This window comes from Perna viridis, chromosome 10 (genome assembly GCF_037379345.1).
Source record: "Perna viridis isolate PV_CMFRI_1.1 ecotype Kerala chromosome 10, ASM3737934v1, whole genome shotgun sequence".
Taxonomy (NCBI): Eukaryota; Metazoa; Mollusca; class Bivalvia; order Mytilida; family Mytilidae; genus Perna; species Perna viridis.
In genome coordinates, this window is record NC_142454.1 from 7157526 (window position 1) to 7171753 (window position 14228).

Below are 14228 nucleotides of genomic sequence, written 5' to 3' on the forward strand. Positions count from 1 at the left end.
GTTTTAGGGAACAAGGTAGTATTTTCTCTGGAGACAGCCTCAGACTATGTGAAGGATGAGAAAGCCTGTTTCTTTGGATTCAAATGTATTGTGGTGGGATATGAATGGAAAACAAAACCAGAAGAGGTAAGTCTGTTTGAGAAAAAATATGTATTAACAGATTTAAATTTATGATATTCAATAAATAAAACTTAAGTTTTCTTAGCTTATTCAGGAAAAAAATGGGAGATCTACATGTATGTACATGTATTATACTGAGAAATATTGTATGAGTTAGAGCCTTATAAACTTAGAGACTTGTAAAACACTTAAACACTGCCAAGATTATTTGGATAGAGAAAAAGGTCAAAAGAAAAAAAAAAAACTTCAAAAACATTGTAAACATTAACGGCTGACTCTGTATGAATGAAAACAAATAATTCGTTTTCAAAATTTGTGTAGGATGGTTTAACTCCTGACAGCAATTCAATATGTAATTACCTGTAATGTCACTCTACAGTGCAGCTGCTTAAACTTTTCTGTTTCATATTGTTTGACATGATGAAACTTTTTTCCAGGCAATATCCCAGTTAGAGAGAGAGTTAGCCTACCTAGGTGGAATGTGTGCTGGGTCATTGATTAAGAAGGATATTGCATTGCCACCAGGTAGGTAATTTATAACTGTATATAAATGCAGTTGTGTATTAGTGTGGAAAAAATATTCTTACTATAATATCTTTACTTCTTGAAAATTGATAATAATGAGTCTAGTTCTCCTCCTATATGATAATATGATGAAGGTGAAACCTTTTAAAGCTCCTGAAGAAAAATTAATTAAAAACAACTTTTAAAATTTTTGTCAGGTCTGATTTGACATTTTATACTTATAACCTTCAAGTATGGCAAATTTTGTGAGCATATATATTTGTCCTATAGCATTATACCGATTGTCATGGTCTGATATGTCTGTTGGGCAAAATGCCCTGCATTCATAAGGAATTATCGGTTGTCATGTTCCGAAATGTCTTTGGGTCAAATTGTCAGGCACTGGTTTATTATGGTTCGTATTATTTGCGAAACGTCTAAGAAGATTTCTTTTGTTGCATTTAGTTTCGCTTCATTCTGTTTCATTTTGTTCAGTTTAATTATGATTTTATAACAGTTTGATTCATTTTATCTTTAATTATGATTTTATAACAGTTTGATTCATTTTATCAAATTGATTGGTTTTGATTAATTCTCTTATCAATTATTTTAGTTTCACAATTTTTATGACCTGAGAATTATGGGTAATATTGATTACATAATTTTCGTTAACATCTGGGTGCCATATTGCAGACTATAAGGACAACCCTGTCTTGGAAAAGCTATAGTTCGATTTGTATTTAATTATTGAAACTAGCAAATATTTTCTGAGACTGGTTTGGCTGTCAATCGCACATATACAAGTATACGCAAATGAAGCTGCCATTATGCCGTTTTTCAGCTCCTGAAAAAAATGCAGGTACAAACCGCATTGTGATGCTTTTTCTTGCCATAAGTATACAGAACCAAGTTGATAATACAGCCATAAATGCTCCCTTTGGGAGCATAATATTTTATTAATCTAAATTACAGTTTATGTCACATGTACTGTAATTTCTTGTTGCGACCACAAAAAAGAGAAGGAAAAAGTTTAAGTTGGAATTGAAGCCATAACTCAGTTGAATTTAAAGCAATGTTTATTTTGTTCAATAATGATTTACTGCTACTAATAGTAAAGTATGATATTTGAGACCTTAAAATTTGACCCATTCATATTTCTTAAATGTCATTTGAAAGATAAGAGTAAATTGTACGATCTGATCTTAATCTGCACAAATTGGATTTTGGTTGTGTAGGAATACACCCAGTTTACATATTATCCATAAAATAAGTGAAAAATTCTTGTGGTTTATATTCCCATTATATTATCTGCCCACATATTTTATTCATTTGATCAAACCTTTATTATTTAAATAGTGACAGTAGAGGAATTGGATGAAGATATGGACTATATTGAAGAAGGATCTTTACTGGTTTGTTACATCTTCAATCAATATTGAAAAATACATTTTATGATTGTTTGTTGTTATTGTAGACTAACAATTAAATTGATATAAAAAAAAAAAACTACAGACCAATAGTTTAAAGTTGAATTTTCAACAGATATTGAATACTGTCAATTAAGATTTGAACTTTTGATAGAATGTGTTTTGGAAGAATTTTTCTGCCAATGCAATTATATTTCTTACAGGTGTTCAATGAACATTCAAAGTTACTAGGTAAAGGATTTGCTTTGTCACATCCACCAACCATTATGCAGGCTTTAGAGGGTAACCTTCCATTCTGTTGGCAGTCCAATGAGAGATCGTTTCTGAAAGATTTCGTAGCCTGTAGTCCTGGTACCAGTGGAGGACGTATGGCCAGGTAAGTAATGGTTTAAAGTATAGAAGGTATTCTTCCTTACTTTTAATTGGTTATTTTTTGTGAATGATGCATTTGAAAACTGAACAAATTTTATTTTCCTGAATTTGCTGAAGGAAGTGATCAGACTTTGAATTATGTTTTACAATAAGGATGAAGTTCTGCAGATCCTTTCTCAATGTTGTCTCAAGCTTTAAGTAACGTGTAGAATTGTTTATGAGAAAAACAGTACATTGTTTACAACAATTACACTAACTTTTTAAACAGATGGTTACAGCCGGATTCTTATCTGGACCCCAGTCAATGTGAACTAGCTTATAACAAGGATGATCTCAGATGTAGCTGGCCAGCAATGCTAACCGTCTTAACCAAGGACCAATATGGTGCCTTAGTACAGGTCAACAACCTCAAGGTTGAGGTCAAGGCCATTCCTGTAGACCAAGGAATTCTGGGAGAGGATAGTAAGAAAACAAGAAGACTTAGTCGCCCTGACAACACTAACATGACTTTTGGTGGTCTACCTCCACCATGTTTAGATGTGCCATATGAACCAACTGTAAAAGACAAGAAAGATATATTCCATGCCATAAGCATGATGAAGGTAAAATAAAAACCCATACATATATCTAAATATAAATTACTAGGTTAAAAAGGGCCTAATGAATGTTATATAAAAATAAGAATGAAATTATATTTTAAGATCTTATGTATTATACTATTACATGTATTGAAAATTCAACAATGTATCATTCTTTTCAAAGCAGTTGAAATACCTGCATATTCATAGAATTTACACTTTTGAAACAAAGTATGACTTTTTTTATTTATTCCAGCAATATGAGAATTACTCCTTTGAGGAGTTGAGAGTTGCTGCCCCTGCTGTCCCTAGACCAAGTGAAAACATGCTGGTCCGTAGCAACAATGATGGGACCTATATGGTCAACTGGACCCCAGGCAGTGTAGGACTATACAATATTCATGTTACCATCGATGGGTTTGATACAGGTTGGTCATGAGGATTGTTTTGTTTATGATGTGACTTTCTTGTTATCGGTGAATATGGAGAATTGATTACTTTACTACCTTTGTGAGAGTATTAGGGACGGTGTTGTTTGTGTGGGGGTATTAGGGACTATGTTGTTTGTGTGGGGGTATTAGGGACTATGTTGTTTGTGTGGGGGTATTAGGGACTGTGCTGTTTGTGTGGGGGTATTAGGGACTCTGCTGTTTGTATGGGGGTTTTAGGGACTATGCTGTTTGTGACTCTGCAATATCTTTAAATCATTTTGATAAATTAAGTACTATTGACAAATGCAAACCAAGTTAATGATAAAAAGTATATTGAGTACACTCCATGTAGCTTTAAAAATTTTAATGCAACTAAAATTTTGTAATTTCCTATTCTTCCTATGTGAAAATTTCATACTTTTTACCAAACCAAATTAAATGGTAATTTTACAGGTGAGGTATACAAGGTAGATGTTGCTGACCCACCCCAGGGTATAACTCCACCATCACAGACTGAGAAGAAACCACACCATACCAATAAAGTATGTTCTAGTAGCTTTTATTGTGGAAATTCCTACAACATATGGGTGATAACTGTTGTAATGAATCGTTCTGTGTTGTGTTTAAATTGTATCAGAAAAGTTAAATCTTTTTGTCATTGCTAATGAACATAGCTTTGACCAGTAAAAATATTTACAGAGAAAGGATCTTGCTTTTTCAAACATTCTTTTAAAGTTGGCTATATTATACCCACCACTCTGACCACTTGCTAAGTGTGGAGTATATAGTGATAGGGGTGTCCATCCATCCATTCATCCATCCATCCTTCCTTCCTTCTTTCTGTCCTTCCTTCTGTTACAGAGGCATGGGGGACCCAACTCTTATCCATTACTCCTCCTTCACCCTGAATGAAATTGAATAAAACTTCCACAAAATCTTTCTTACTTTTTCCCATTGTGCACCTCCATTTCAGATTTTTTTATCCAAAACGATATGGAGGTCAAAAGGTGCATGTTATCGAATGGGTTAGTTGGGGTATCAAGTCAGTGAGCATTGCTCACAGCTTTTTTAGTAGGATTTGGCAAAATTCAATATAGCAAAGAAAAAAGGTTTTGTTCTGGTTGTTCAAAGACTTTCTTCTGTAGATGTGAATTTCATTGAAATGTTAATTATGAAATTATATTTTCTTCAGCTTAGAAAGTTTGTGCAGAAGTACAGTGCTGGTTTAAGGGCCAGAACTAACCCATCCTTACAAAGTGAACAGATTGGAGTTATTCCCCCTGAGGGAATTATTTCTTTCATTGATGAGGTATGTAAGAGGGTAGTTTGTTCTGATCAAAATATATTCTCTTAATGTGAATGAGAGAAAAATCACAGCATTGTATTTGATGTAACATGTAAAATGACAAATATTGATAAACTTTGACTAAATAAGAAATGTTGCAGATTCATACAAAACAGTAAAACCGGAAATGAAAAAGAATTGTGTTTCAATGTTTCGAGCTAAATTAATTACTACGTACCACCAAACTTACCAAACTATATGCAACTTTGTTTTTTTACTTCGCTATTTTTATGTTGACAATTAGCTTTGTTCACATGGTTAATCACAACTTCATAGTCTTCTAAATACTTGTATTTTGGGAAAAAAGTTTTTTTTAAAGCAATAATTATGATGAGTAAAAGAGCATGAATATACTTAATTTTTGAAATAGTTGGCTCATTAATCTTTGTTGACCTTTCGGTTAAACACACTTAATAAATTTGGTTATAATGTCCCCAGTAAAAAGTAAGGTAAGTTTTTCTTATGATATTGAGAATAAGACTAGAGAAAAGTAAGCACATGTATAAATAAACTTATGGCAAGCCAAAGTGGACAAAAATAAATATTTTGTAATACATCAATAAATAATAATATATATTGTATTTGTCTTGTTTATTGACCTTCTTTACGTTGTGTGTATTTATAAGTAAAACCACATGTTTCTCATCTATAAATAGTCATGTAATTTCCTGACCTTTCTATGAAAGAAAATCCCATATTTCATATTTCAGCCAGGATTCAGTGTAATATTCATCAATGTTTGTAGTTTGTGGGCTTTTGAAATGGTCTTTGTGTTTTTATTCCTCTGTTCAATCACCATTGTACACTGATAGTTGTGTATTATACGTGTCATTGACCTCGATATATTCCTATGAAGTGTGGATAGTATGGGGCACTTTAGGGTAGTTGAATTTCATTAGACATTGTACTGAATGAATGACTTTTAATTTTCGTATGATATTTATGCCTAGTAACCCAAGCTCACTCAAAACTGTTCAGCTCATTAAAGAAAATTAAATTTACATTGATAATCATCTGTAGTCGGAAGAATTTAAATAGGGACAAAAAATACCCCAAGCCGCATCATAAGGTGATGTTTGGCATGTCGTCAGAAGTCATTGTTCACCTAGGTGCTTGTTTATTTTAATGTAATTAGAAATCATTTATATTGTCTTTTATGTCCATTATGTTTTTAATCCATTATTAACACCTCCTGATTGATGATAATCTAGTTTTTACAACAATAAATATGATTGACATATTTATGACATGAAGGCTTAAAATAGAATTTGGGAAAACCTGTCTTTACCTGGATGAGGCAAAATTCTCTATGCAATAAACCGAAATGCACCTCCACGGCCTTTGCAAATAAGCGATTTTTTCCCTAATAGAATAATAGGAAATGGTTTTGTGCAGGAGAAAATTATGCTAATAACCGAAATATGCAATAAAGCGATATGCGATTAAGTGGAGTCGACTGTATTAGAAAATGAGTTTTTAATATTACAAAATCATTTTTTTAATATAAGAAAAGATTTTTTAATATTAGAAATTCATTTTGTAATATTAAGAATTCATTTTCTGATATTACAAATTCCTGATTTACTAATATTATAAAACATCACACATTTTGTAATATTACAAATTGAATATGTAATATTAGAAAATGAATTTGTAATATTAGAAAATCACTTTGCAATATTGCAAAATCAGTGACATTATTTAATATTACAAAATGATTTTCTAATATTGAAAAATCATAGTTGAATACAACAAATCCATTTTCTAATATTAAAAAGTCATTTTTTAATATTAGATATTCAATTAATTTTTTAATATTAAAAAAGTGTTTTGTGATATAAGAAATCTAATTTGTAATATTAGAAAATGAATTTGTAATATTGAAAAATCATTTTTTAATATTAAAAAACATTTATTTCGTAATATTAGAAAACATACTTTTTCATATTACAAAATAATTTTTTAATATCAGAAAATGTTTTTTAATATTTAAAATTCATTTTGTGATATTGAAAATTTATTTTCTAATATTACAAATTCCTGATTTAGTAATATTACAAAACATCACACATTTTCTGAATTTGTAATATTAGAAAATCACTTTGCAATATTGCAAAATGTGCCACATTTTTTAATATTACAAAATGATTTTCTAATATTAAAAAATCATAATTGAATACAACAAATCCATTTTCTAATATTAGAAAATCAATTTCTAATATTAAAAAAATCGTTTTTTTAATATTAGAAATTCAATTGAATTTTTAATATTAAAAATTGATTTTTTAATATTAAAAAAGTGCTTTGTGATATAAGAAATCTAATTTGTAATCTTAGAAAATGAATTTGTAATATTAAAAAATCATTTTTTAATATTAGAAAATACTCAGTTTCGTCCACTTTGGCATGCTATGTAAACTGTTGCCATCACAATAATAGCGAATTAAATAACCAGAGTTGATAACTAAATGATTGGTTTGGTTGTACGAAGTGGACAGTTTTTGTTGTAACATTGTATATAAAATTAATCCATGACTATTCTTCTCTTCACAGATTGTCTATCTAATCATTGATGTGATTGGAAATTCATTAGAACTAGTTAGCTCTACCACATTCATGCGCCCGTCAACAGTCAACAGATGTTATTCCTTAATGTGTCTTTGTGTCAATTTTTTACTTTTTTGGTTGATTTTGAAGACGTGTCATTTTGTTGTTGTGGATTTTGTTTTGTTATTTAGGCCTTTCAGAGCTCACTTTAACCTTTTGAAGACATTTTAGGGATCTCTGAAGGTATTTAATATTTTGTATTTAGGTTATTTGCTGTTACACCTGTTGTATTACATATCTGACTTTTTTATTTATATGTTACTATATTTATAGATACACAATGATGACGGTGTTTGGTTGAGACTGAGTCAGGATTCTATCAGAGAATACTGTATTAATGGTCACATAGAGGGTTGGGTCTTACAATACAACCAACACCTTGGTAAAACACTACTGGTACCTGTAGAAGAACCTAAATCTATTGCTAAGGAGATCCTGAAGGAGACGATCAGGAGAAATCTGAAAGCTGAAGCCAGTAAACACAAGCGAGGTAAGTATATTAAATGATGGTAATAAGTAAAACAATACTCAGAATTTGAATGTTTGAAGACATAGACTTCATGTACAAAAAGGAGACATAAACAACAATATAAAATTGGAGATGTGGTATGATTGCCAATGAGACAGTCATCCAGCAAAAGTCAAGCAACAAACTATTACAGTTCACCATATAGTCATTAATGTTGGGCAAAATCATACTGAAAGCCAGCAAAATAAATCCAATGTAACTATTCCTAAATGATAAATATCTACCTAACCTATAGAGAAAATGTAAAAGAATAACAAGGAACATAAATGATAAATATCTACCTAACCTATAGAGAAAATGTAAACGAATAACAAGGAACATAAAAAAATAACCACCACTGGACTACAGGTAACAATTTGAGTGTAGACAAGGTTAGGTAAGGAGGGTCCCTTGCTTTTGAATATTTTTAGGATTGTAAATTGTATCAAAAGTGGAAATCATGCACATCATACCTTTTTATTTAAGAGACAAATTATGCATTTTGGGTACTATTAGTTTTTCTTAATCTGAAATGTGTTTAGAACACTGTCCATTGTTCTATATCCCAATTCATCTAACTATTATTTGTTAATTTGATTAATATTAAAGTCTTGATTTTGTTTAACAGGTCCAGGGAATTATCAAGTGATAAAATGTGGATCATTTGGACATAACATTAGATGTGGACCCAGTTTGAAGTCAACTCCAGTTGGCATGCTTACAATGGATGATAAAGTATTAGCTATCAATGATGTGAGTATAGCTTGGTTTAAATGTTTTATAGTTGATAATATTTTGGAAGTTCCTTATGTAATCTAAAATAGTTGTTCATACTTAAGAGTTTCTACTTTTTTTCGGTTGTTGCAGATAAAAGTTTGTATTTTTATATAAATTACAATAATAAATTCTGCTACGAAAGTTGCTCCTTGCTACTTTCATCAAATTTGCTCAAAAATGATAACTTCAATTTTTTTTGCCATTCTTTCCCATTTTATACAGTTTAAATAAAATGGTTATTTTGGTGGTTAAGAAATTTTTGATTTTTTTAAAAACTTGTCACTTTAAATGTAATGACCATAAAGTTCATATATGACTTTGATCTATACATTTTGCCTTGTTCATATTTCAGAAACAAAACCAAGATGGCCACTGGATCAAAATAGACCCTGAAAGTGCTGAGAGTTTTTGTCAGACAAAAAAGGGAGAGTTCTGGTCCTTAGTTCAAGGGAAGGAGGGGATTGTCTACTTACAACATGAACATGATGTAAAAGAGGGGATCACACCAGTAGAGAATGAGCCCTTTTCCTTTGCCTCCCCTCCCAGTGGGGCCACAGGAGGGTTTAACTTTGGAACCTCACCTCAGATCCCATCAATGAATTCTATGTTTGGAACCTTAACACCACCAGCAGTAACAGGCGAGTTAAAAATAATTTTTTTCATCAGCTTTCCCGAGTATGACTATATACATGGTATAAACTTGTTTTAATCAGTGATTTGATTGGTTAGTTCTTTTTTGGGCAAGAGAGGATATTTTCTATAGACTAACTTGGTATCATGATGTCATTAATGCTGATTGGTCTACAGTCGGTGATTCATATAATTACAAAATAAATAAAGCTTTGAAGTATGAAGAAATCTTAATTTTGACTGGTATCGATTACAAATTAAATTATAAATTTAAAACAAATTTGGTTGTTTTGGAGAACTTAATAAAATTTAAGTAGCTGTCTTTGTAAAAATCATGCGAAATCTGAAAAAATGTGATACACACCAAAAAAGGCTACATATTTTTATTTTTGTAATTAAGTTGTTTTATTGGTCTATACTATGAAATGTGTAATTATTCATTCAAATCTGCCTGCTCTTAGGAGATAATCCACATTGAAAATCTAGTAGATTCTATTGTATTTGAGTGCCATTTACAGAGTTGTCTCCCTTAATTTTGAACTCTGCAGTGCATTCTATATAATTTTTATCTCCTAAGAGCAAGAGTTATATGAAAAACCACTGTTAATTTCTATGACATTTCAAACAAAATATCAAAAATATAAAATCTGTAGGCTTTTTACCCATGAATCACATTTTGCATGATCCTTAGCTGGAGTGCTACTTAAAACAATCCTTAAATGAATATCATAACATGTCTGTGCAATAGTCGTAAGAGTAGTCAAGGTTTTATTAAAAATCCATCATCAACCAGTCTTTTGTCTAGGGATATACTTTAAAACCTACATATCAATATGAATTATATATTGAAAAGGTAGTATAATTTAAAACACTATACAAACTTAAGACTAAAACAAACTTATAGTATGAAAAAGTAGGTAATAAGATTGTCATGTAGACTTGAAAACCTACAAAAATAACAGTGTTGATGTTGTTTGGTTTTAGGACCTTTTGGAAGAAGTGCTAGCCTTCCTACCAATGTTTTCTCATTTGGACATAACTTCCAAGGTAATTTACCTAACATTTGTAATCATGAATTTTTTCTAGATGTTCATGTAATCATGATAAGCATTTTCAAAAACCATTACAAAATAAAACAAAAGCCTTTAGAATTGATTTAATAGGAAAATGGCTCTTTATAGCTACCTAATACTGCAGTTTGAAAACAACAAAATTAAATTCAAATTGTAATTGCAAGAGTATACAAATACTGCATGTGTTACATAATATTATGTTTCTTTCCAACAGGTAGTACTCCCTCACATGCTCCAGCATTCGGACAGAGACCAGTCAGTGATAGTTATGCTGCTAGCTTTGACAGCTCCTATCACTCATCAGAGATGACACACACTATGTCACACCCATCATTTGGTTCAGAATCACCCTTCACACCAGGCTCATCATCATTTGCTAAGATGGACACTTCAGTCAGATCTAAATCACCTATGTCTGTAACCAGGTCACCTGTGTCTGGGTCACCAAAGTCATCAAGGCGTGACCCCGGGGTACCTCCAGAGCTACAGGGTGTGTCTGTTAAGGATCTTGTCAAGGCTTTAGGTTAGTAGAATTCCTTTAAGTTTATATCACTGTATAATGAACCTTATGTGATTGTGATTGTCTTATGTGACCTGCTAAGAAAAAGCAAACTCCTGGTCACATAAGACAGGTGGTCTTTATATGCAGGTTTTTTTTTTTAACATAGAATGCACTACATATATGTGGTGATATTTTAATCATAGACAGTTTATTGATGAAGTCAGGTGGTGGATTAGAATTGATTGTAGTTAGATTGTTAAACTATCTTTACAAACATTTACATGACATATTACACTAATTGAAAATTTATTTGCTCTCAGAGCATTTTATGAACATCCACTCTGTGAAATGATGTTATTTTTTTCACTTAGAACCACCGGTATAAGTATTACTATGGTAGCTTTGGGGTAGATTAATAAAAATTAGTTATACTTTCTTGTTTTTTTTTTTATTTCAATTTAAAACATGGTGTTTATTTGCTTATTTATAAGTGACATATGTGTTTTTGTAAAGTTCAGGTTTGAGTAACGAATTAGACAGACCTCATGGCTAGCTATTGTTATGCTTTTTTATATAAAGAAAAATGATTATTTTGTCACCAATGATTTTATCGATGAATGTGTTTTAAAACTCATAAAAATATATGTAAAATAAACAAGAGAGAGTTATATAATTAATCTTACCACCCTTTAGTCTGCAGTTGTAAGGATATAATGAAACTTAGTCATATCGTTGGTAAGGACTGTATGACATTGTTGTCTTCTTGTAATTATTTCAACCTCTCAAACAGGATCATGTGACTGCATGTTACATCTGATTTACAACAGTTTCTGGTTTAGTTCACTATGACAGGAGTATGTAGATTCATACTGTCAGTTTTAGTGAATGCTACAGAGTTTAAAATATCAGTAGTGACATATTTTATTTGATGAAAACCATTTCTAGTCTTGATACAGTATTAATTGTATTGGTATAGATACTATAGTCTTGTTTAGATAATCTAATTCCATATTATGATTTTGAAATTGAAAAAATGACATAAAATATTTTACTACTGATAAACAAAGTGTTATTATATGTATGTCAATCTAATTTGTCATGTGATAAATGTTGCATTATATTAAGTTGGCATGGATGATTTTAATTGACAAATTCACAATGTTTGCTTCTCATGGTTTTATTTTGCTTTAGTGAGGTCATGTTCACCATCAAGTAAAAACTATAAAAAAGTGTCGGCATGGTTACGTCATGAGGACATGGATGTTATAAGGAGTACCTCAATTAAACGACTTGCTACCATTATAGGTAACAAGGAATGTTGATGTTGTCATGGCTTCAGGTTGTCATAGTAACAGGCTTGATGTTGTCATTGAGATAGAGATATTATCATGGCTACGTGCTTGATGTTGTTATATAGAAAGTTCTATCATTTTAATTCTGACAGCTATTTTTTTCTGTTATTTTTCTGTTGAACTGCCTTGAAATTTGTGTTTTTGGAAACAGTGTATTTTCTAGTATTAGTTGATCAAGTTTTGTTTTTTTTTTCCCTTTCATAGATGTTGTGTATTATATTATACCCTTTTGAATCAGATGTTCTTAATGGCAACATTTTTGGAATCTACATTTTAAGCATTGCTGAGAAACAAGTTCTTTAGTCTTTAAACTCCATTATATAAATTACTAACATCCTGAGTACCTACCATTTAGAATTGATTAACCTCTATCAGAACTCATTTCAACAAATAGAATCATGTCATTATTGAGTGTACCTATATTTATTGTATGATTTATATCCTTGTTATTTTCAGGAGAGAGTCGAGCCAATGGTAATGGTCCTACACCAGTACCTTCCCCACCAGGTACACCTAAGAAAGCTGGATCCAGGAGTTCCAGTCCACATCTTGCTCCAGAAGCTGCAGGTAAGAATTGATCTCAGTGATCAAATAGCTTGAGTAATGATTGATCAGTGGATTATAGTTCAATGTCCTCTGTCAGTTATTTCATGCATTTCAGGATGAGATCATTTGATGAATCGATCAGACTCTGTACAAGTCTTACATACTAAGCTAGAATGTTAATGTGATATCTCACAGAAGCAACAGCTCACAGGAAGGTGTATCACCCTAATCAGTCACATTATTCTTACTCCTATAACAACCAGTCATTACTTGATCTCTTACATGTCATATGCTTGAGGTGTTACCAATTAATATTCTTTATTAATTATGCACAGAGAAATAAAGAACTTGAATTCAAATTGATATAAATACTGACTTGCTTCATCTTAGGCATTACCTATTGGGAAAAAAATTAAGAAGGGAAGTAGCTCAGGAATAGTATAAATCACTTTTAATTTTATTGTACATTAATCTCGTTATATTGTACAGGTTCACCAAGAACTGGATCACCCAATAGAAGCCTCAGCCCCAAGTTGGCAAAGTCTGACTCTAAAACTGTAGTATCAGAATCATCCTCTCAAGCCTCACTGAAAGAAGAGACCTTCTCAACACCACCTGACAGTCCTTTACCAACTAGGAAGACCAAACTGAAAAAAGAGCCTTCATTTGATAGGTTCTCTCAGTCTCCACCCAGCTCTCCTGTATTGAAGGGAAAATTGCATGATGCATCCAAAGATGGCCGCTCTTCACCTGGAGGTAGTGGTCTACTTAGTACAGCTAGGGCTGAGAGCTTTAGTAGTCCACCTACAGTGCATGGGAGAAAAGAAAGTACTGGTAGTCCATTGCCACAGAGAAGAGAGAGCTTTGGGAGTCCTAGGCATACCTCTCCTGCTAGAAATATTAGGTAAGGGAATCTTACAGTTTGGATTTACTGTTGTTTCTGGATGGATTGAAGTTTTAAAGTGGTAGTTAAGAATCTTGTTGACTGTACATCAAGAGAACTTTTAATTTTGTTTATTACAATAGACAAGTCCAACACTTCATGTTTAGTATCAAATCATTTTTTTATATTCTCGGTACATTGACAAATCATTATACAAGGCAAGGTAGATAATGAATGTTAAGACAAAATCATGATTTTTAAGACATTTTCTACTAATTCCAGTCCTCAAAGAAACAGTCCAAGGAGAGGAAGTAGTCCACTGTTGTACCATCATGGATCCCCACGGTCCTCACCTGTTATGGGGTCTGATCAACCTGGAGATAAATACTTCAACATAGGATCTGGTCCAGCTAAAGATGATTCTCCAAGGTAATTATATATAGTCCTGTTAGAGGTTATGTATCTATTTTCAAAATAATTTTATACATATATTGAATTATTCTTTAATGATATTGAATGAAATGACAGATATGAAGTGTCATCTTTCAATTCACAGACAATAATACAGTGTAC

The 14228-nt window shown here is 31.6% G+C and overlaps 1 protein-coding gene across 6 annotated transcripts in view; it reads left to right on the plus strand.

Annotated features, from left to right (window-relative positions):
- Positions 1 to 14228, plus strand: part of LOC148604327 (E3 ubiquitin-protein ligase MYCBP2-like) — a 77596-nt gene that overhangs the window by 39762 nt on the left and 23606 nt on the right. For 4 of the 6 annotated variants that reach the window (XR_015916135.1, XM_088550340.1, XM_088550341.1 and 1 more), the window contains exons 43-59: positions 8 to 126; positions 558 to 645; positions 1981 to 2036; positions 2255 to 2427; positions 2692 to 3025; positions 3258 to 3429; positions 3886 to 3974; positions 4625 to 4741; positions 7658 to 7874; positions 8521 to 8645; positions 9022 to 9307; positions 10284 to 10346; positions 10587 to 10895; positions 12066 to 12179; positions 12683 to 12793; positions 13262 to 13676; positions 13938 to 14084. Coding sequence is in view for 5 of the 6 variants with exons in the window: in XM_088550340.1 (XP_088406466.1) it covers positions 8 to 126; positions 558 to 645; positions 1981 to 2036; positions 2255 to 2427; positions 2692 to 3025; positions 3258 to 3429; positions 3886 to 3974; positions 4625 to 4741; positions 7658 to 7874; positions 8521 to 8645; positions 9022 to 9307; positions 10284 to 10346; positions 10587 to 10895; positions 12066 to 12179; positions 12683 to 12793; positions 13262 to 13676; positions 13938 to 14084 (2935 nt within the window). In the remaining variant the exon portion in view is untranslated. The remainder of the gene's footprint in view (positions 1 to 7; positions 127 to 557; positions 646 to 1980; positions 2037 to 2254; positions 2428 to 2691; positions 3026 to 3257; positions 3430 to 3885; positions 3975 to 4624; positions 4742 to 7657; positions 7875 to 8520; positions 8646 to 9021; positions 9308 to 10283; positions 10347 to 10586; positions 10896 to 12065; positions 12180 to 12682; positions 12794 to 13261; positions 13677 to 13937; positions 14085 to 14228) is intronic. The other 2 variants (XM_088550342.1, XM_088550344.1) reach the window with 1 other exon arrangement.